The sequence below is a fragment of the Saccopteryx leptura genome, chromosome 8 (assembly GCF_036850995.1).
Source record: "Saccopteryx leptura isolate mSacLep1 chromosome 8, mSacLep1_pri_phased_curated, whole genome shotgun sequence".
NCBI lineage: Eukaryota > Metazoa > Chordata > Mammalia > Chiroptera > Emballonuridae > Saccopteryx > Saccopteryx leptura.
Window position 1 is genome coordinate 57,958,156 of NC_089510.1, and position 21,035 is coordinate 57,979,190.

The following is a 21,035-nucleotide window of genomic DNA, read 5'->3' on the forward strand; positions in this document are numbered from 1 at the left end:
TTTCATGTTTCTGGAAATTTTTCCAAACTTCTATTTTAAAATATTAATCTCTTTGTAGGAGCACACTCTTGGTTTCATCAAAGTATCAGGCCAGACTTGTTTTTCAGCATTTCAGATATTATATTCCCACCATTTTGACTTGTCTTAAAATTGATGTTTATTCTCAGCTCTTATCGTATTTAATCTGTCAGTCGTAGCTTTTGACATAGTTGATGACTTCTTCTTCCTGATACACTTTTTTCACTTCCCTTCTGTACCACACTCTTGATTTTTCTTTTTTATTAGTTGCTCATTCTCAGTTTCTCTTGCTGTTTTCCCCGACCTTGTGTCCCAGACCTCAATCCTTAATCACTTCTCTGTCTTCACTTTTTTTGGGTACTGTCCAGTCTTGTGACTATAAATACTATCTATATGCCCATGATTAGTACACTTACATCCCCAGCTCAGATTTCTAAACTCCAGACTCTTACATTTCTCCACCTATTTCATGTCACCACTTGCATGTATATCTAATAAGATTTCAGAGTCAGGTCCAAAACAGAATTCAGGATCTTTTCTCCCCAAATTGGTTCTGCCCATAGTCTTCACCTTGGTTGCCGCTCTATCCTTTTGGCTGCTGCAGCCGAAATCTTTGAATCCATCTTTGATAACACATCTACCTTCTCACTGGTGTACCCGTGCATACACTCACACACTGCATTCAATCCAGGAGAATATTCTCTTGGCTCTACTTTTAAAATATATCCAGAATCTGACCATTTCTTAACTACTCACTGACTGGTGTTTAGCTTTAGCCACCACCATCGATTCACTGGGATCTCTAGCTTTCTAACTGCTGTCTTTGCTTCCTCTTTTAAAATCTTTTCACATGGCAGCCATAGTGATTCGGGCTGGGGGGGGGGGGCAGAGTCATATTGTGACTCTTCCCTGCTTTAGATCCTTTGGTGGTTCCATATTTCACTTAGAATCTTTACTGTCAGACTGCCTGACTCTTAATTGTGACGGGCTCTCCTTTAGTCATCTCATTTCCTCGCCTACACCTCTCTCCTTTGCATTTTGTTTCAGCCATAGTGGCCTCCTTGCTATTCTTTGAAACACAGGGCCACTGCCTTGGTTATTTTTTCTGCTATTGCATTCTTCCTGCCCACCCTATTTAAAACTGTAGCTGTTTCTGCCCTCGCCCCTATTCTGACTTTTTAAAAAATAGCTCTTCTCACCTTATAGAATAATATCTAACTGTCTTATTTGTGTTGTTTGTTTATTTCCTGCCTTATTCTTCAAATGTAAGGTGTAAGAAGGCAAGGGTCTTTGTTTATTTCATTCACATAGGCCAAGCAATAGATCTCCCATTTCTTGTTAGAGGAAAGGAAGGAAAATTTCAAGTTTCTTATTTGTCTGAATGTGTCTAGTTGTGTATTTTTAAGTTGCTTAATTTTCTGTTTTTGATTAGTGTATTTTGATTTTTCTCTTGGAATGTTCAAATATTCTATTTGATTATCAGTTAAATGAAGTGAGAGAATCATGGTAGTGTAATTTTGTGGTGTTATTGGAGTAAATTCCTTCTTAGCTCCTTCAAGGTTTATTTTAGAAGTCCAAATCTTATATTATTCTGTATTCTAGAGAATTATGTTATATGTTACCCATTTCTCAAGTATAAAAGAAAGTATAGGCATCATAATGATTAGATGAAAAGTACATAGGTTCATCCTTGTATGTGGAAAAAACTGGCTTTTTCCTTGTTTCATTGTAAATCTAGTTGGGAGGCTTATGGAATTATTTGTGTTCTTTTTTTATTTTCTCTAAAGACTTATGTAAGATTACATAAATGTTTTAAATGCTCCATCCATCCATCCAGTAAACAAATGTTTACTTCATAATTAATAGACCTAGGGATATATAGCAAAATGAGCCCTAGTCTCTCTCAAGGCCTCTCAGTTTAGACATCCAGATTAAATAGCTGACTTAGCATATTGAGTGCCAGGTGCACTATTTGAAGTGAGCATAGGGTGCTTTGTGGAGGTGGTAGTGGTGAGGTGCGCATGTCATTGGGGAGTAGTACAGGTGCTTCATTGTCACAAGTTGACTATCCAAAGATGGTTTATGCTGTTAACATTGTCTTTAAAACCCAGCACCTATTTATTAGTCTCTTCCCAAAATTACATGTCAAATACACATCGGAGTCCCCTTCATAGCTTCAATCTAGAACACAAGACTACCTAATACGATAAAAGGTTGTCTGAAAATCTACTTGGTTTTTCAGGTTTATCAGGTCTATCTGACTCCTCTAAGAGCTTGCAAACAGGAGAGCTGACACTGTAATCAGTACAAAGGAGAGTTAATGCTCTGAATGAATATATATTATACAGTAATAATAATAGACTTTTAAAAAAGCCTTTGCCTTTATTTTTGAGAAATGTAAGCGAAATTAAAAAGTTTTTCTTCTCCAAATATTATACTTATAATGTGTAACTGCTCCTATTTGCTCAGATTGGTTTACTGTACAAACCAGGCAAGATCCACTAGAAATTCAGTCCTGTAATGGAAAAGAGAATATTCAACAACAAACTATATAAAAACCAAAATTTTAGTCTAACTCTCTACCTACTAATACGAGTCCCAGAGACAATCATTTCTCTCTCCAGACCTCAGTTCTTTCATCCATAAAAAGTGAAGAATAGATTGGCTCATCTTTAATATTATGTCCAGCTCTGAACATTGTATTATTCTGTAAGAAGCAGTCAAAGGAAAGTAGAACCTGGATTTAATTATATTCTCCCAGCAAGACTCTATCCAGGCCCTCGCTCGTGCTTTCAATATAATTAGAGAAAAAAGGGAAAAGTTTACAAACCATTAAAACCCTCACCAAATTTTATATTGTCTAACTAATCCTTTTCAAAGGACCATTTTAAGGAATTTGTACTTGCTGTTTTTTTGCTCATCATAGACCTGTTGTAATTTTTTTGCTCCTTTCAAACCATTTCAAATTTTTGTTGGAAGTATTATTACTGCTTTCTTCTCTCTTGACTCAATAAAATGAAAATATTAAGAAATTGTGTATTTTCTTTAACACTAAAGATAATTATAGTTGACATTTAGTGATTACTTACTGAATGTGGGGTACTGAGTTAAGATTTTTATATATTAACATTTAATTGTCATATCTCTAATGAAGAGGCTGTTATTTGTATTTTACAGGTGAAATTGAAACATAATTTGTCAGATGTTTTACATAGCTAGTAAGAAGTAAAATATGAATTTAAACACAGGTAGTTCTTTAAAAACTTCATTTCATTGCCTCACAACACAAAGATATAAAGATCAAATTATAAAGGACCCAGAATTTACTGAACAAAATAAAGGATGGCTTTTCACATTACAAAATGATCTAATAAGAGATTTCTTTTAAGAAACAGGTTTCAGGATATGTAGCTTCTGTGTGTTCTATGGTCAAATACCCAGAGAGAGCTATCTCATTGATAATGGGGGTTTTAGATACCTAATTTTGTCATCTGTTGAGGTACAGGGCTACCCTTAGGTCATTGCACTATAATGTATCCCTGATCCAAACATTGTCTTGTCTCTGCAAAGAAAAGCCCATTAGTCTGACTAGGCGATGGCACAGTGGATAGAGCGTCAGATTGGGATGCCGAGGACCCAGGTTTGCGACCCCGAGGTTGCCAGCTGGAGCGTGGGCTCATCTGGTTTGAGCAAAAGCTCACCAGCTTGTACCCAAGGTCGCTGACTCGAGCAAGGGGTTACTCGGTCTGCTGAAGGCCCGCGTTCAAGGCACATATGAGAGAGCAATCAATGAACAACTAAGGTGTCGCAACATGCAATGAAAACTAATGATTGATGCTTCTCACCTCTCCGTTCCTGTCTGTCTGTCCTTGTCTATCCCTCTCTCTGACTCTGTCTCTGTTAAAAAAAAAAAAAAATAGAAGAGCCCATCATTGCCCACAGTGGGTAAGGCTTTTGTGTGAAAGAGGAAGTTGCTTGGGCATGGTAGGTACTATGATGGACACGTAGGCAACTCCTCTGGTAACCTCGGGGTTTCTAACCAGGGTCCCTCAGCATCCCAAGTTGATGCTGTATCCACTGTGTCGCTGCCAGTCAGATAAATTGCATTCTTTTGTATATTATGCTTAATAAAATTTTCTTATCCTTAAAAAGTTTTAGTTGCTGCTGTTTTGTTCCAGATTTCTAACTGTTGAATGTTACCTGTAGTGTAATATCAATTATTGACTAATATTATACATGTATGATACACCTGACAAGAGTAGCTGCTCATTTCTTAAAAATACTTGGAGCCCTCTCTGGATGGCTCGGTTGGTTAGAGCATTGTCCCAAACCACAGGGGTTGCCGGTTTGATCCCTGGTCAGGGCACGTACCGTAAGAGATGTTCCTGTTTCTCTTCTGCTCTCTTCCTTCTTCTAACATCAATAAAATAAACATTTTTTAAAAAGCATAAATCATTTAAAAAATACATTGGAAACAAATGAAGCGTTTAGAATAACATCTTTCTGAGCTAAAAGTAAAAGGTTTACTTTTTGGTTGCCAAGGATGCTTTGCTGTTTGGTTAGTTGCATTTTATTCAGTGGAAATCTAAATTTGGCCCTGGCCAGTTTGCTCAGTAGATAGAGCATTGGCCCAGAGTGTGGACGTCCCAGGTTTGATCCCCAGTCAGGACACACATGAGAAGTGACCATCTGCTTCTCTTTCCTTTCCTCTCCCTTCTCTCTCTCTTCCTTTCCTGCAGCCAGTGGCTTGGTTGGCCCGCGCGTCAGCCTCAGGAGCTGAGGATAGTTCGGTTGAGTCAACCATCGGCCCCAGATTGGGGTTGCTAGGTGGATCCTGGTTGGGGCGCATGTGGGAATCTCGCTAAAATTTCTTTCTCATTTAAAAAAAATTATGCTAAATGATTCTAATTAGTGTCATTAATTTGAGTAATATAAATGCTTTGAATAAATGTGTTCTATTATCACCTTAAATAATAATTGTATTTATTGTATTGCATGATTATGAAATATTCATATTTTATCCTAAGGTTATTATTACTTTATGGGAAGTGTAGTTTTTAAGCAGTAGTATCTATTTTTCACTTAAAATAATTTTCAACAGTAAAGTATACACTTAAACATGTAAAATAACTTATTTATATATAATTTTCCTAGGGCTGCTTTGGAAGAAGTGGAGGGAGATGTGGCAGAATTGGAACTAAAACTTGATAAGGTAAATTTTACTCTTAACTTTTTAAAACATTAATTTGTGTTTTTCATAAATATTGTAGTAATTTGTGTTTATAGTATTAGCATTCATGTTACTCGTTTTATCTCTGGGTAAATGCTGTTGTTATCTCAATTTTACACAAGAGGAAATTGAGGCTAGAAACAATAAACTTGTTGAAAACCTAATCTAAGTGCTAGAGCAAGAATTTGAAATATATCTGGTTTTAAAGCTTACTATATATATACTGCTTACAGAAGTTAGGGGATATTTTATCACTTCATATTCATTATGAAATATTCCCTAATTTTTGTGGGCAGTATATTTCTTATATTGTTAGAAGTTTGTTCCTTTTTTCTCCATAAAAAAGATTCAGCTATTCTTTTGATGCTTAATGGATTTCATGCATAACCTACCATTCCTGTTAATAAATTTGAGGATGGCCATATTCAAATATAAAGTAAAATTTAAAAAACTCATTACATTTTAAAAGGTATTGCCAGAAATGCTTAATATATATTTAATAATTAATATTAAGTGGTCATATTCTCTGATATTGATTACTGTCATACACAGTACATTGTTTTCTATATTAATTATTGATAATCTTGTGGGTATTTTTTTATTTTGCTTCTACCTGTCTAATATTGTCTGCTATAAAACAGGTAGAAATACAAGAATAACTAAGACATGGATTCTGATCTCAAGTAACAATTATTCAGTTAAATATCTCTTAAAATTTCTGAAGATGATTCAGATGCATATATTTGAAATACCGTTTTTGAAAAGAATTCCCTATTTATATATCATTTTTATAAATGGTATTGCTGTGTAAAGCAGTGCTTCTGAAACCGTACTGTGTATAGAGTCCTGTCACCAGGGGCTCTGATCTTGTGAAAACACAGACCCTGGTGCAGTAAGTCTGGGCTATCTGAGATTCTGTTTCTCTAGCAAGACTCCTGGTGATTCTTATGCTGTGGTTCCAGGACTACACTTTGGGTAGCAGCGGTATAAACATATATTAATTAGTCTGAAGGTTTTCAGATGCTTTGAAATTTTGAAATGTACATTTATGTATATAATATAAATATGATAGTATAGAAATAGTTATATATATAACAAATAAAAGTTTTAGAGAATGTTTAGTAATAAATTATTTCTGTGTAATACCCTATAGTTTTCAAAGCACTTTATTATACAGTATGATTTCAGATTTTTACAATACCTGTGAGGTAGGTGGGAGAAGTGGTATTATTCCCTTTTAGAAATGAACATACTAAAGTCCAGAAAGCGAAGGGGACTTGCTTCTTATCACAGTTAGAAGAGGCAGAACCAGGGTTAGAACCCATATGTCTTTATTCTTAGTTCAGTGCTCTAGTGCACCACTGCACTTCTGGATCCGTGGAGCACATGCCACTTGGAAATTCTCTGAGGAACACTAGCGAAGTTACAGGCAAGTGTTTTAAAGAATTAATGTTATAATTTTTGGTATGAATATTTTTTCAAACAATTTACTTTTAATTTAAATGCGTGGAATTATTTTTGTTACTATTTTACCCTGAGATATTATATTTATATTTAAGCACTCTTTGAAATGTAGTCTTAAACTCCTAAGGTAGGCAACAAAAAATACAGTTTTGATTTTCTTGTTGATTTATGAGAGTGTATATAGAAGAGCAAGGCTTTATAAAGAATCACAGATTAATATAATAGGGCATCTATTCTCTTTGGGTAGAACTGCATCTAAATTATATGAAATAGTATTTTGGGGGGAACCTCAAAATATAAAATAGCTAAACAATCCAGAGACAGCGTTTTTGTTTTTGATTTTGCTTTTATGAGGAACTATATATTTTTTATTTTTTATCATTTATTTGGGGTTGGGAGACTGGTAGAATTCTAAAACCAAAAGGTTCAAATCCAAAACAAGTTATTAAAGTATTGACATTTTACTCTCAAAGGTCTACTATGGATACCATGCAAACTTTGACTTTTATTAAAATATCAAGGCACATACAAGAAACAACTATAAGTTGATGCTTCCTGCTCCTCGCCTCATCTTTCTCTCTTTCTATCTCTCTAAATCAATAAATAAAGTCTTAAAAAAAACAAAAACGATAAATTATCATCTTCTATCCAAAGAGAAGTTCTAAACAGAAGTTATTTTTATAATAAGATCTTGATCCCTTATTAAATGTACATCTCCCAAATTCTTAAGCTATTATCTATCATTTTTACTTTAGAATTATGAGGAGTTAGCATAGAGAAGAGAGCCTGGGAAGTGCTAGAAATGGTTTTTGTTCGGTAGTGGAGGGGAGGGGTTGCCCAAGACCAGTTTAGTAATTGCGTAACTTTGTGCAGGGCGTTTCACCTGTAATATTGTAAATCATGCCAGCAACAGGTTAAACTAGCTTGATAACTTAGCTTATATTTATTTTGCTTATAATGTATGCCATCAATAGTTACACTCTTGCTGGTAAATATTGCTTAATAAGTGGTATTGCTCCAACTGGGTCCAATTATTTGTCCATTCTGGCAGGTATTTGGGCATTGGTATTATGGAGCATCATAGTTGCCACCTAGATATAATTTCTGTGTCTGATACATCTCACTGAAATACTTGCACCCTGTTAAGCAGATACCCTTTAAATCACAGCTCAACATTGCTTCTTGTACATACTTTCAGTTAAATTATTACAATAATTTTTGTTTTTTAGCATAGTCTAGTAGTTAAGAGCACATGTCTCGAGCAAGGCTGCCTCTGTTTGAGTCTGGCTGTACCACTTAATAAGCTGTATACCTTTGGGCAAGTTCCTTAACCTTCCTATGTCTCATTTTCTTTATCTCCAAAATAGGGAAAATAAGAGTATCTGTATCTTATAGGCTTATTATGAGAATAAGATGTGTTCATTTCTGTTAAGTTCATTCTTGTTAAGCTTCATATAGTTCTTGGCACATAGTAAATTCTAAATAAATGTTAATGGTGATGGTTTTCAACATACTGTTAGCTCCTGTATTAAAATACAGGTTGTCTGTATTTTAATTTATCTTTATTAAATTTATTGGGATGACATGGGTAAATAGAATCATATAGGTTTCAAGTGTACATTTCTATGATACGTGATCTGTATATTGTATTGTGTGCCCACCAGCCAAAGTCAAATCATCTTTCATCATCATATATTTGGCCCCTTTTACACTTTATTACACCCCCATCCCTTTCCCTCTGGTAACCACCATACTATTTTCTTCTTTTTTTTTTTTTTTTGGTATTTTTCTGAAGCTGGAAACGGGGAGAGACAGTCAGACAGACTCCCGCATGCGCCTGACCGGGATCCACCCGGCACGCCCACCAGGGGCGAAGCTCTGCCCACCAGGGGGCGATGCTCTGCCCCTCCGGGGTGTCGCTCTGCTGCGACCAGAGCCACTCTAGCGCATGGGGCAGAGCATCCCCAGCACCCGGGCCATCTTTGCTCCAATGGAGCCTTGGCTGCGGGAGGGGAAGAGAGAGACAGAGAGGAAGGAGGGGGGGGGGTGGAGAAGCAAATGGGCGCTTCTTCTATGTGCCCTGGCTGGGAATCGAACCCGGGTCCCCCGCACGCCAGGCCGACGCTCTACCGCTGAGCCAACCGGCCAGGGCCACCACCATACTATTTTCTGTGTTTATGAGTTTCAATCTTATATCCCACATGAGGAAAATCATATGGTTCTTAGCTTTTTCTGACTGACTTATTTTGCTTAGCATAATATTCTCAGTGGTGGGCCTGCACTGAAGCTGGATATGCCTGTGCTCAAACCTGTGACCTCGGGGCTTCGAATCGGGGTCCTCTATGTCCCAGGCTGACACTCTCTCCACTGTGCCACTGCCTGGTCAGGTTCCGCTGCCCATTTTTTAATTGGATTGTTTGTTTGGTGTTGAGTTGTATGAATTCTTTATATATATTTCAGATAATAATTTTTTGTGGGAGCTGTTTGTAAATACCATCTCTGATTGGGTAGTTGCTTTTTTGTTTTGTTGTCAGTTTCTATTGCTGTGCAGAAGAGTTTTAGTTTGATATAGTCCCATTCATTTATTTTTGCCTTTACTTCCCTTGCCTTTGGGATCAAATTCATAAAATACTTTGTATGACCAAGCTCCATAAGTTTAGTACCTATATTTTCTTCTATGTAAGTTATTGTTTCAGATCTATTTTGAATTAATTTTTGTACATGGGGACAAACTGTAATCTAGTTTCATTCTTTTGCATGTGGCTTTCCAATTTTCCCAGCACCATTTATAGAAGAGGCTTTCTTTTCTCTATTTTATGTTTTTGGCTCCGTAAAGGCAGGGTGTCTTTATCGGGTAGAGGGGGGGGAGTGTAGGTGGTGGGCGGGGAGCTCTTATTTTTGTGCATTTAGGATATCAGGTTCTATGTTTTACTTATATTATCTCTAGCTTTCACAACAATGTTGCAGAGTTGATATTAGACCCAATTTACACATGAAAAAAGTGAGAATGGGAGAAGATCTTACTAACTCAAGGATAGTCAACAAGTAAGTTATTTGTATTCACATTATCTGGCTGGCCAAGAGCTTATGACCTAGTTTTCACTTTAGTGAAAACAAAACAAAACAAAACAAAACAAAATCTATTGAATGAATTGGGGCTACTAGCATGATAATTTTGACTAATTTGACATTTACTCTTAGTTGGGTAAAACTTTTCCCTCCTTGTAGGCTTAGATTGTTCAGTTCTATCTCAAACTGTCATCTAATAAGGATTTTGACGGCTGGCAAAGTATCACCAAGTCAGTCTTTCCTTCTGTGTACCTGCAGTGTATATAGGTTCAGCTACATGATAACTTCATATTCTCTCAACTACTGTAATAGTGACCTCTATTCTAATATTTATACCTATTTTTACAGCCATGTTCTATGCCTCTCCACTCAAAAGTCCTAATCTCTGAGATCTGGAATGCTTACTTTCTGACTTGAGTCTCCAGTCTTTCCAGTTCCAATCTAGACTGCTATTCCTTCTGTTCTTTAACCTCCAGTGTTTCAATCTGTCCACTTTTGATATTTCAGATTTCTTTTAAATTCACTTTCCTTTAAGTGTACCTTTTATTTTTTGGTAAATTTTTTATTGAGATAATGTTCCCGATTTTGAGCCTGACCAGGCAGTGGCACAGAGGATAGAGCAGGGGTCCCCAAACTACAGCCCGTGGGCCACATGAGGCACCCTGAGGCCATTTATCCGGCCCCCGCTGCACTTCCAGAAGGGGCATCTCTTTCATTGGTGGTCAGTGAGAGGAGCATAGTTCCCATTGAAATACTGGTCAGTTTGTTGATTTAAATTTACTTGTTCTTTATTTTAAATATTGTATTTGTTCCTGTTTTGTTTTTTTACTTTGAGAGGAGCATAGTTCCCATTGAAATACTGGTCAGTTTGTTGATTTAAATTTACTTGTTCTTTATTTTAAATATTGTATTTGTTCCTGTTTTGTTTTTTTACTTTAAAATAAGATATGTGCAGTGTGCATAGGGATTTGTTCATAGTTTTTTTTAGTCCGGCCCTCCAATGGTCTGAGGGACATTGAACTGGCCCCTTGTGTAAAAAGTTTGGGGACCCTTGGGATAGAGCATCGGACTGGGATGCAGAGGATCCAGGTTTGAAACCCTGAAGTTGCCAGCTTGAGCGCGGGCTCACCAGCTTGAGCACGGGGTGGCTGGCTTGAGTGTGGGATCACAGACATGACCCCGTGTTCACTGGCTTGAAGCCCAAGGTTGCTAGCTTGAGTTAGGGGCCACTCACTCTGCTGTAGCCCCCCGGTCAAGGCACATACGAGAAAGCAATCAATGAACAACTAATGTGCTGCAATGAAGAACTGATGCTTCTCATCTCTCTCTCTTTCTGTCTGTCCCTATCTGTCCCTCTCTCTGACTCACTGTCTCTGTCAAAAAAAAAGTCCCAATTTTGAAATGCACAATTCAGTAGTTTTTAGTATATTCATAGTGTTGTGCAATCATAACTACTATCTAATTCTAGAACATTTTCATCACATCAAAAGGAAACACTGTACATGTTCACAATCATTCCCAATTTGCCTCTCCTGAAATCCTCTGGCAGCACTATTCTACTTTATGTCTCTATGGATTTTCCTATTCTGGACATTTCATATAAAGAGTCATAGAATATTTGTCCTTTTTGTGACTGACTTCTTTCATGTAGCGTAATGTTTTTAAGATTTGTCTGTTCGTGTTATAATATGTTCCAACATTTCTTTTTTCATGGTTGAATAATATGCCATTGTATGAATATACCACATTTTGTTTATCCATTCATTGATTGATGGGAATTTGAGTTGTTTCTGCTTTTTGGTTATTATGAATAATACTGTTATGAAACCTTTCAAGCTACTCTTAATTTTATTACACCATATTATTTCTCTTCTGGAGACTTCATTTCCCTTCTTCTTACTATATTAGTCCTACCATCTATTTACTTTATCCCATATCTGGGGTATAAAAAGCTCTACAGGAGAAATTATACAACTGTTTGGTGAAACCAATTGGTGGAGCTACATATTCCTGAAATTCCGGATGCAAATGAACTTTTCCAAGACTCAATTCAGTTATCTTGTTACCTTTAGCATCTCTCATACCTTACTGTCTTCTCAAAGACTTACCATTTTGTTCTTCATTCTTAGTAGATGACCTTGACTCTTCTTCCTTCCATTTGGTGGGAACACCTTTATTTCTTGCCCCTGATCTAGGAACTTAACAGAATCTCTTCTCATCTTTTTCTGTTTTCCTTCCATTCAAGTGGTAATAGTACCCCTTTTATAATGCAGTTCCTCTTTCTCTTTCACTTCTTTACTACCTCTTTATTTTAAGAAGATAAAGATGTTCAAGTTTCTCCTGATCAAAAACAAAACAAAAGAAAACCTCACCTCTGACAAGGAAGTGGCAAATCTTTGTTGAGTTAATACCATGTGCCAATAGTAGTTTGTGCTAACATCTTTTTTTTTTTTTTTTGACAGAGAGAGAGAGAGAGAGATTGATTCAGAGAGAGGGACAGATAGGGACAGACAGACAGGAAGGGAGAGATGAGAAGCATCAATTCTTCGTTGTGGCTCCTTAGTTGTTCATTGATTGCTTTCTCATATGTGCCTTGACTGGGGGGCTCCAGCAGACCGAATGACCCCTTGCTCAAGCCAGTGACCTTGGGCTTCAAGCCAGTGACCATAGGGTTATGTCTATGATCCCACACTCAAGCTGGCGACCTCGGGGTTTTGAACCTGGGTCCTCTGCGTCCCAGTCCAATGCTCTATCCACTGTGCCACCGCCTTGTCAGGCTGTGCTAACATCTTTATGTATGTTATCTTAATTCTTTTATAGTAACCTTATTTGGTTTGGTATCATTGTTAAAGAAGAAACAGTCTTGAGGTGAAGCTTACTCAGGATCACTTTGATGGTTAAGTATGGCAGGAGGTTTGAATCTAAGCTAGCTGAGTCCCAAACCCTGGCAGATTTATTAATTTATTTATATTATAGTTGATATATAGCACAGTATTATATTTGTTTCGGGTATACAACATAGTAATTCAACATTTGTATAACTTACAAAGTGATCACTACTGTATGTCTAGTTACCATCTGTTGCCTTACATAGTTAAGATATTACTTACTCTATTCTCTGTGCTATATGTTACATCCCCATCACTTATTTTATAGCTGGAATTTTGTACTTTTTTCTTTTCTTTCTTTTTTTTTACAGAGACAGAGAGAGAGAGTCAGAGAGAGGGATAGATAGGGACAGACAGACAGGAACGGAGAGAGATGAGAAGCATCAATTATCTGTTTCTTGTTTCGACACCTTTGTTGTTCATTGATTGCTTTCTCATATGTGCATTGACCGTGGGGCTACAGCAGACCAAGTAACCTCTTGCTCGAGCCAGCAACCTTGGGCTCAAGCTGGTGAGCCTTGCTCAAACCAGATGAACCCACGCTCAAGCTGGCAACCTCGGGGTCTCGAACCTGGGTCTTCCGCATCCCAGTCCGACGCTCTATCCACTGCGCCACCGCCTGGTCAGGTGAATCTTGTACTTTTTAATCCCCTTTTTTGTCCTACTCTCATGGATATTGAGAACAAGCTATCAGTATTTATGAGTTTGTTTCTGTTTTGTTTTGTTTTTTAGATTCCACCTATAAGTGAAATCATACAATATTTATCTTGCTCTTTCCGACTTATTTCACTTAACAGAATTCTTTCTAGGTTTGTCGATGTTGATGCATATGACAAGATTTCATTCTTTTTTATGACTGAGTGATATTCCATTGTATATATGGATCACATCTCCTTTATCCATTCATCTGTTGATAGACACCTAGGTTGCTTCCATATCTTGGCTGTTGTAAACAATGCTGTGATGAACATAGGGGTGCATGTATATTTTACAATTATTATTTTCATTTTCTTCAGATTAATACCCCCCAATATTTACCTGAATCACTGGGTCATTCAATAGTTTTATTTTTAAATTTTTGAGAAATCTGTATACTGTTTTACATAGTATCTGCACTAATTTATAATCCCACCAACGGGCACAAGAGTTTCCTTTTTCCCACATCTTTGCCATCACTCGTTATTTGTTGTCTTTTTGATAATGGCCATTCTGACAGGTGTGAGGTGATACATCATTTTATTTGCATTTCCCTGATGATTAGTGATGTTGATCATCTTTTCATTTGTCTGTTGGCTGTCTGTATGTCTTCTTTGGAGAAATGTCTATTCACGTCTTCTGCCCAAAGTTAATTGCATTTTTTTGATACTGAGTTTTACGAGTTCTTTATGTATTGTGGATATTAACCTCTCATTAGATTTATTATTGCTGAATATTTTCTCCCATTCAGTAGGTTATCTTTTTGTCTTATTGATAGTTTCCTTCGCTGTAGTAAAGCTTTTTAGTTTGATATAGTCTCATTTGTTTATTTTTGCTTTTGTTGCCTTGCCCAAGGAGACATAATCCAAAAACATATTGCTAAGACTGATATCAAAGAGTTATTGCCTGGTTTTCTTCTAGGAGTTTTACGGTTTCAGGTCTTACATTGAAGCCTTTAAACCATTTTGAGTTTTTTTGTATGTGTATGGTGTAAGAAAATGGTATAGTTTAATTTTATTTGCATGTATCTGACCAGTTTTCCCAATGCCATTTAGTGAAGACTCCTTTTCCTATTATATATTATTGCCTCTTTCACCATATATTAATTGATCATATAAGTGTGCGTTTGTTTACTGGCTCTATTCCATTTCATTGATCTGTGTGCTTTTAACCTTGTGTTCAAACTCTGTCTTTTTAACCATAATGTTATACTATCAACTGGTCTTTCTTTGTTTTTATGGAAACTTTTAATTTAATTCTATTTAATTGTTTACTACCACCATTGAGGTCCATAATTCAAAGGTACAAAAATGTGTGTCCAGTGAAAAAGCAGTCATCTTCTAATCTTTTCATAAAGGAGAACATTGAACTAGTTTCTCAACAAAAATATTAACACTGATATATTTACTTTTTAAAAAATATATGATGCTCCTTGTTATTAGTTATAGAGCTGCTTCAGTGTTTTTAGTAGCTGAATTATGTGAATTCATTGTGTGAATATATCATAGTTTATTATCCAGTTGCCTCCTGATGGACACTTAAATTGCTACCCCTGTTTTACTGTGGCTGCAGTGATTGACTTCACATGTGAATGATGTGGCTTACATACAGATATATCTGTATGAGACATTTTTTAAAAGTGAAATACTAGAATAAAGGGTATGGGTGGTTTAAAGTTTTACAGTGCTTTCTAAGTTGCCTTCTATAGAGATGGTACTAATTTACACTCCCAACAACATTTGTGACAGTTTCTGTTTTCCCATACCTACTGTCTCAAACAGCATGTTACCACATTTTTTGATCTTTACTATTCTGTAAAAGATAGTAATTTGCAATTCTTTTAATATGAGTGAGATTGAATTGCTTTTCTTAGTCATAAGATGTATTTGAATTCTTTTTCTAGAAATTATCGGTACATGTCTATCAGGCATTTTTTATTTTAGTGGTTGGTTGGATTTTCAGAAATGATTTTTAGATCCTTTCTTATACTAAGGAAATTAGTCCCTTGTGATTTGTTGCTAATACTGTTTTCCCATATTGTCATTTTTTTTTTTACTAAGTTTATTTTTTTCTTGTAGAAACGTTTTGTTTTGATGTAGTTGAATTGATCAATTTCTTCTTTGCCTTTTGAGTTTTGCATCTTTCTTGGAAAGGCTTTTTCTACTTTGAGTTTATAAAAAATATTACCTCCTGTTTTCTCTTCGTTTTCTGACTTTTTTTTTTATGTTTCACTCTTTTTTGTGTGTGTGATAGAGATGGAGAGAGACTGAGAGAGAGACAGATAGGGACAGACAGGAAAGAAGAGAGATGAGAAGCATCAATTCTTCGTTGTGGCTCCTTAGTTGTTCAATGATTGCTTTCTTATTAGGAGGCTATAGCAGACCGCGTGACCCCTTGCTAAAGCCAGTGACCTTGGGCTCAAGCTGGTGAGCCTTGCTCAAACCAGATGAATCCATGTTCAAGCTGGTGACCTTGGGGTTTTGAACCTGGATCTTCTGCATCCCAGTCTGACACTCTATCCACTGCGCCATCGCCTGGTCAGGCTTATGTTTCACTCTTTATTTCATCTGAAATTAATATGAGGGTTTGTAATTTAACTTAGTTTCTATTTATTTTTCTTCTTTATATGGCTATCTAGTGTCCCTGTATCATTTGTTGGATAACTTTCCCCCCATTGGCTAGAATATTGCTTTAATCAACTACTGCATAGTGTTTTTTCTTTATTTTTTTACTATTTTTTTTGTGTTAACATGGATTCAAGTGTCCCACTCAATATAACACCCTCACCCCCCAACAGTGTGCCCCCTATTACACTCCCTTTGCCCCCCCTCGATTTCCTCCCCTCCTTTCCTCTGGGATTTCCTGTCCTGTTATCTGTATCTATGTGTTACATATACGTATTGTATATAACTTCACTAATCCCTTCACCTTCTCAGATCCTGTTCCTCATCCCTCTTCCCTCTGACAGCTGTCCTTCTTTTCCCCGTGATGCTGCATCTGCCTCTATTCCATTCCTCGGTTCACTTTGTTTATTAGATTCCACATGTAAGTGAGATCATGTGGTATTTGTCTTTCTCTGCCTGGCTTAGCGTACTAATCTCTAGGTCTATCCATGCCATTGCAAAAGGTAAGATTTCCTTCTTTTTCACAGCCACTTAGCATTCCATTGTGTATATGTACCACAGCTTTTTTATCCACTCGTCCACTGACAGACGCTTGGGTTGTTTCCAGATCCTGGGTATTGTAAACAATGCAGGAATAAACATGGGGGTGTATATATCTTAATTTGAATCAGTGTTTTGGGATTCTTAGGATATATCCCTAAAAATGGGGTAGCTGGGTCAAAAGGCAGTTCCATTTTTAATTTTTTGAGGAATTTCCATACTGTTTTCCACAGTGGTTGCACAAGTCTGCATTCCCACCAGCAGTGCAGGAGGGTTCCCTTTCCTTCACACCCTCACCAGCACTTGTTGTTTGTTGATTTGTTAGTTAGAGCCATTCTGACAGGTATGAGGTGGTATTTCATTGTGGTTTTAATTTGCATTTCTCTGATGATTAGTGGCATTAAACATTTTTTCATATGCCTGTTGGCCATCTGCATGTCCTCTTTTTTTTATTTTTAATTTATTCATTTTAGAGAGGAGAGAGAGAGAGAGAGAGAGAAGAGGCAGGGGGGGGGGGAGCTGGAAGCATCAACTCCCATATGTGCCTTGACCAGGCAAGCCCAGGGTTTCGAACCGGCGACCTCAGCATTTCCAGGTCGACGCTTTATCCACTGCGCCACCACAGGTCAGGCTGCATGTCCTCTTTGAAGAAGTGTCGATTCAGTTCCTCTGCCCATTTTTTAACTGGATTGTTTACCTTCCTGGTGTTGAATTTTAGAAGTGCTGTATAACTTTTTGTTATTAACTCTTTATCAGACATATTGGCGAATATGTTCTCCCATTGTGTGGGTTGTCTTTTTATTTTGTTTGTGGTGTCTTTTGCTGTGCAAAACCTTTGTAGTTTGATATAGTCCCATTTGTTTATTTTGTACTTTATTTCATTTGTCCATGGAGATACATCAGCAAAAATATTACTACAAGAGATATTGGAGAGTTTACTGCCTATGTTTTCTTCCAAAATTTTTATGGTTTTGCAACTTACATTTAAGTCTTTTATCCCTGTTGAGTTTATTTTTGTGAATGGTGTAAGTTGGTGCTCTAGTTTCATTTCTTTGCATGTATTTGTCCAATTTTCCCAGCACTATTAAAGAGTGTCTTTACTCCATTGTATATTCTTGCCTCCTTTGTTGTTTATCAATTGACTGTAAAGGCATGAGTTTATATCTGTGTTCTCTGTTCTGTGCTATTGATCTGTATACTTGGTTTTTTATTTCCTATTGAGAAGTGGGGAGTCAGAGACCGACTCCCTCCCGCATGTACCCTGACTAGGATTCACTCAGATTCACCTGGCAACCCCCCTACCAGGAAATGCTCTGCTGGTCTGGGCTGTTGCTCCATTGCTTGGCAACCAAGCTATTTAGTGCCTGAAGCAAGGCCATGGAGCCATCCTCAGTGCCCAGGGCCAACTTTGCTTGAATCATTAGAGCCATGGCTGCGGGAGGGGGAAAAAGAGAAAGATAGGGAGAGAGGGAGGGAGAGGGTGAAGGATGGAGAAGCAGATGGTTGCTTCTCCTGTGTGCACTGACTGGGAATTGAACCTGGGACTTCTACATGCTGAGCTGACACTCTGCCACTGAGCAAACTGGCCAGGGCCTGTATGCCAGTTCTTATGCCAGTACCAAGCTGTTTTGATTACAATGGCCTTGTAGTACAATTTGATAGCAGGAAGTGTGATATCTCCCACTTTGTTCTTCATTTTCAAGATTGCTGAGGCTCTTCAGGTTCTTTTTTGTTTCCATATAAATTTTTGGAATGTTTGTTCTAGATCTGTGAAGTATGCCATTGATATTTTAATAGGAATTGCATTGAATCTATAGATTGCTTTGGGTAGTATAGACATTTTAGTGATGTTTATTCTATCTATCCATGAACAAGGCATATGCTTCTGCTTTTTTGTATCTTCCATGATTTCTTTTTTCAATGTCTTAAAATGTTCCGAGTACAAGTCTTTTATCTCCTTGATTAGATTTATTACTAGGTACTTTATTTTTTTTTGTTGAAATAGTGAAGAGGATTGTTTCCTTAATTTATCTTTCTGACAGTTTATTGTTGGTATATAAAAATGCCAGTGATTTCTGAATATTAATTTTATATCCTGCCACATTGCCAAATTCATTCCTCAGGTCTAGTAATTTTTTGACTGAGACTGTAGGGTTTTCAATGTACAGTATCATATCATCAGCAAATAAAGAGTTTTACTTCTTTTCCAATCTGGATGACTTTTATTTCTTCTTCTTGTCTGATTGCTGTGGCTAGGACTTACAGAACTATGTTGATATAAGAGTGGTGAAAGGGGGCACCTCTGTCTTGTTCCTGATCTTAATGGGGTGGCTTTTAATTTTTGCCCATTGAGTATGATTTAGGTTATCGGTTTGTCATAGATGGCATTTATTATGTTGAGTTATGTACCCTGTATTCCCACTTTGTTGAGAGTTTTGATCATAAATGGGTGCTGGATTTTATCAAATGCTTTTTCTACATCTACTGATATGATCATGTGATTTTTATCCATCATTCTGTTTATGTAACGAATCTTATTTATTTATTTATTTTTCTGATGTGAGAAGCTAGGAGGCAGAGAGACAGACTCCTGCAGGCGTCCGACTGGGATCCACCCAGTATGCCCACTAGGGGCGATGCTCTGCCCATCTAGGGTGATGCTGTGTTGCAACTGGAGACATTCTAGCGCCTGAGGCAGAGGCCATGGAGCCATCCTCAGCATCCAGGCCAACTTTGCTCCAATGGAGCCTTGGCTGCAGGAGGGGAAGAGAGAGATATAGAGAAAGGGTATGGGGAAGGGAGGAGAAGCAGTTGGGCACTTCTCTGGTGTGCCCTGGCCAGAAGTCAAACCTGGGACTTCCACAGGCCGGGCCAATGATCTGCCACTGAACCAACCATCCAGGGCCATGAATTACTATCTTCATAGTATTTTCTTACAATCCTTTGTATTTCTGTGGTGTCACTTGTTACTTCTCCACTTTTATTTCTAATTTTATTTATTTGGGTCCTCTCTCTTTTTTCTTGATGAGTCTGGTTAAAGGTCATCAATCTTGTTTACCTTTTCAGAGAACAATCTCCTGGTTTTATTGATCTTTTTTTTTTTTTTTTTTTTTTTTTGTATTTTTCTGAAGCTGGAAACGGGGAGAGACAGTCAGACAGACTCCCGCATGCGCCCGACTGGGATCCACCCGGCACGCCCACCAGGGGCGACGCTCTGCCCACCAGGGGGCGATGCTCTGCCCCTCCGGGGCGTCGCTCTGCCGCAACCAGAGCCACTCTAGTGCCTGGGGCAGAGGCCAAGGAGCCATCCCCAGCGCCCGGGCCATCCTTGCTCCAGTGGAGCCTTGGCTGCGGGAGGGGAAGAGAGAGACAGAGAGGAAGGAGGGGGGGTGGAGAAGCAAATGGGCGCTTCTCCTATGTGCCCTGGCCGGGAATCGAACCCGGGTCCCCAGCACGCCAGGCTGACGCTCTACCGCTGAGCCAACCGGCCAGGGCCATTGATCTTTTGTATTGTTTGTTTAGCCTCTGTCATTTATTTCTGCTCTGTTCTTTATTATTTCCTTCCATCTGCTTCCTCTGGGCTTATTTTGTTGTTCTTTTTCTAATTATTTTAGGTGTACAGTTAGGTTGTTTATTTGAGCTTTTTCTTGTTTCTTGAAGTATGCCCTGTAATGCTATGAGCTTCCCTCTCAGGACTGCTTTTGCTGTGTCCCATAGGTTTTGATTTGTTGTATGTTCATTTTAATTTTTTTTCAAGGAAATTTTTGATTTCTTCCTTGATCTCATTGTTAACTCATTCATTATTTAATAACATATAGTCTCCAAGTGTTTGAATGTTTTTCAGTTTTTCTATTATAGTTGATTTCTAGTTTCATGCCATTGTGATCTAAGAAGATGCTTGATACCATTTCATCTCTTTAAGTTTATTGAGACTTGTTTTGTTTCCTTAGCATGTGGTCTATCTTAGAAAATGTATCAAGAGCACTTGAAAAGAATGTATATTCTGCTGCTTTGGGGTGAAAGGTTCTGAAGATATCAATTAAATCCCGTTGATCTAGTGTATTGTTTAACGCTGCTGTTTCTTTGTTAATTTGTTTTCTGGAGGATCTATCTATTGATGTTAGTGGGGTATTAAAATCCCCTACTATTATATATAGTATTGCTGTTGATCTCACACTTTCTATATCCATCAAAATCTGCTTTATATATTTAGGTGCTCCTATATAAAGTGTATAAATATTTACAATGGTTATATCCTCCTGTTGGATTGCTCCCTTTATAATTATGTAATGACCCTCTTTGTCCCTCACTATAGCCTTTGTTTTAAAGGTGTTTTATCAGATATAAGTATTAGTACCCCAGCTTCTTTTTCATTTCCATTTGCATGAAATACTTTTTTCTATCTCTTCACTTCCAGTCTCTATATATGTTTTGTTCTGAAGTGAGTCTCTGTAGACAGCATCTGTACGGATTCTGTTTTCTTATTCGTGCATCTACCCTATGTCA

General features: G+C 37.5%; 1 protein-coding gene across 3 annotated transcripts in view; it reads left to right on the forward strand.

Annotated features, from left to right (window-relative positions):
* Positions 1-21,035, forward strand: part of ACAP2 (ArfGAP with coiled-coil, ankyrin repeat and PH domains 2) — a 201,396-nt gene that overhangs the window by 76,587 nt on the left and 103,774 nt on the right. For all 3 annotated transcript variants that reach the window (XM_066347902.1, XM_066347905.1, XM_066347903.1), the window contains exon 2: positions 5,173-5,230. In XM_066347902.1, the coding sequence (XP_066203999.1) occupies positions 5,173-5,230 (58 nt within the window). The remainder of the gene's footprint in view (positions 1-5,172; positions 5,231-21,035) is intronic.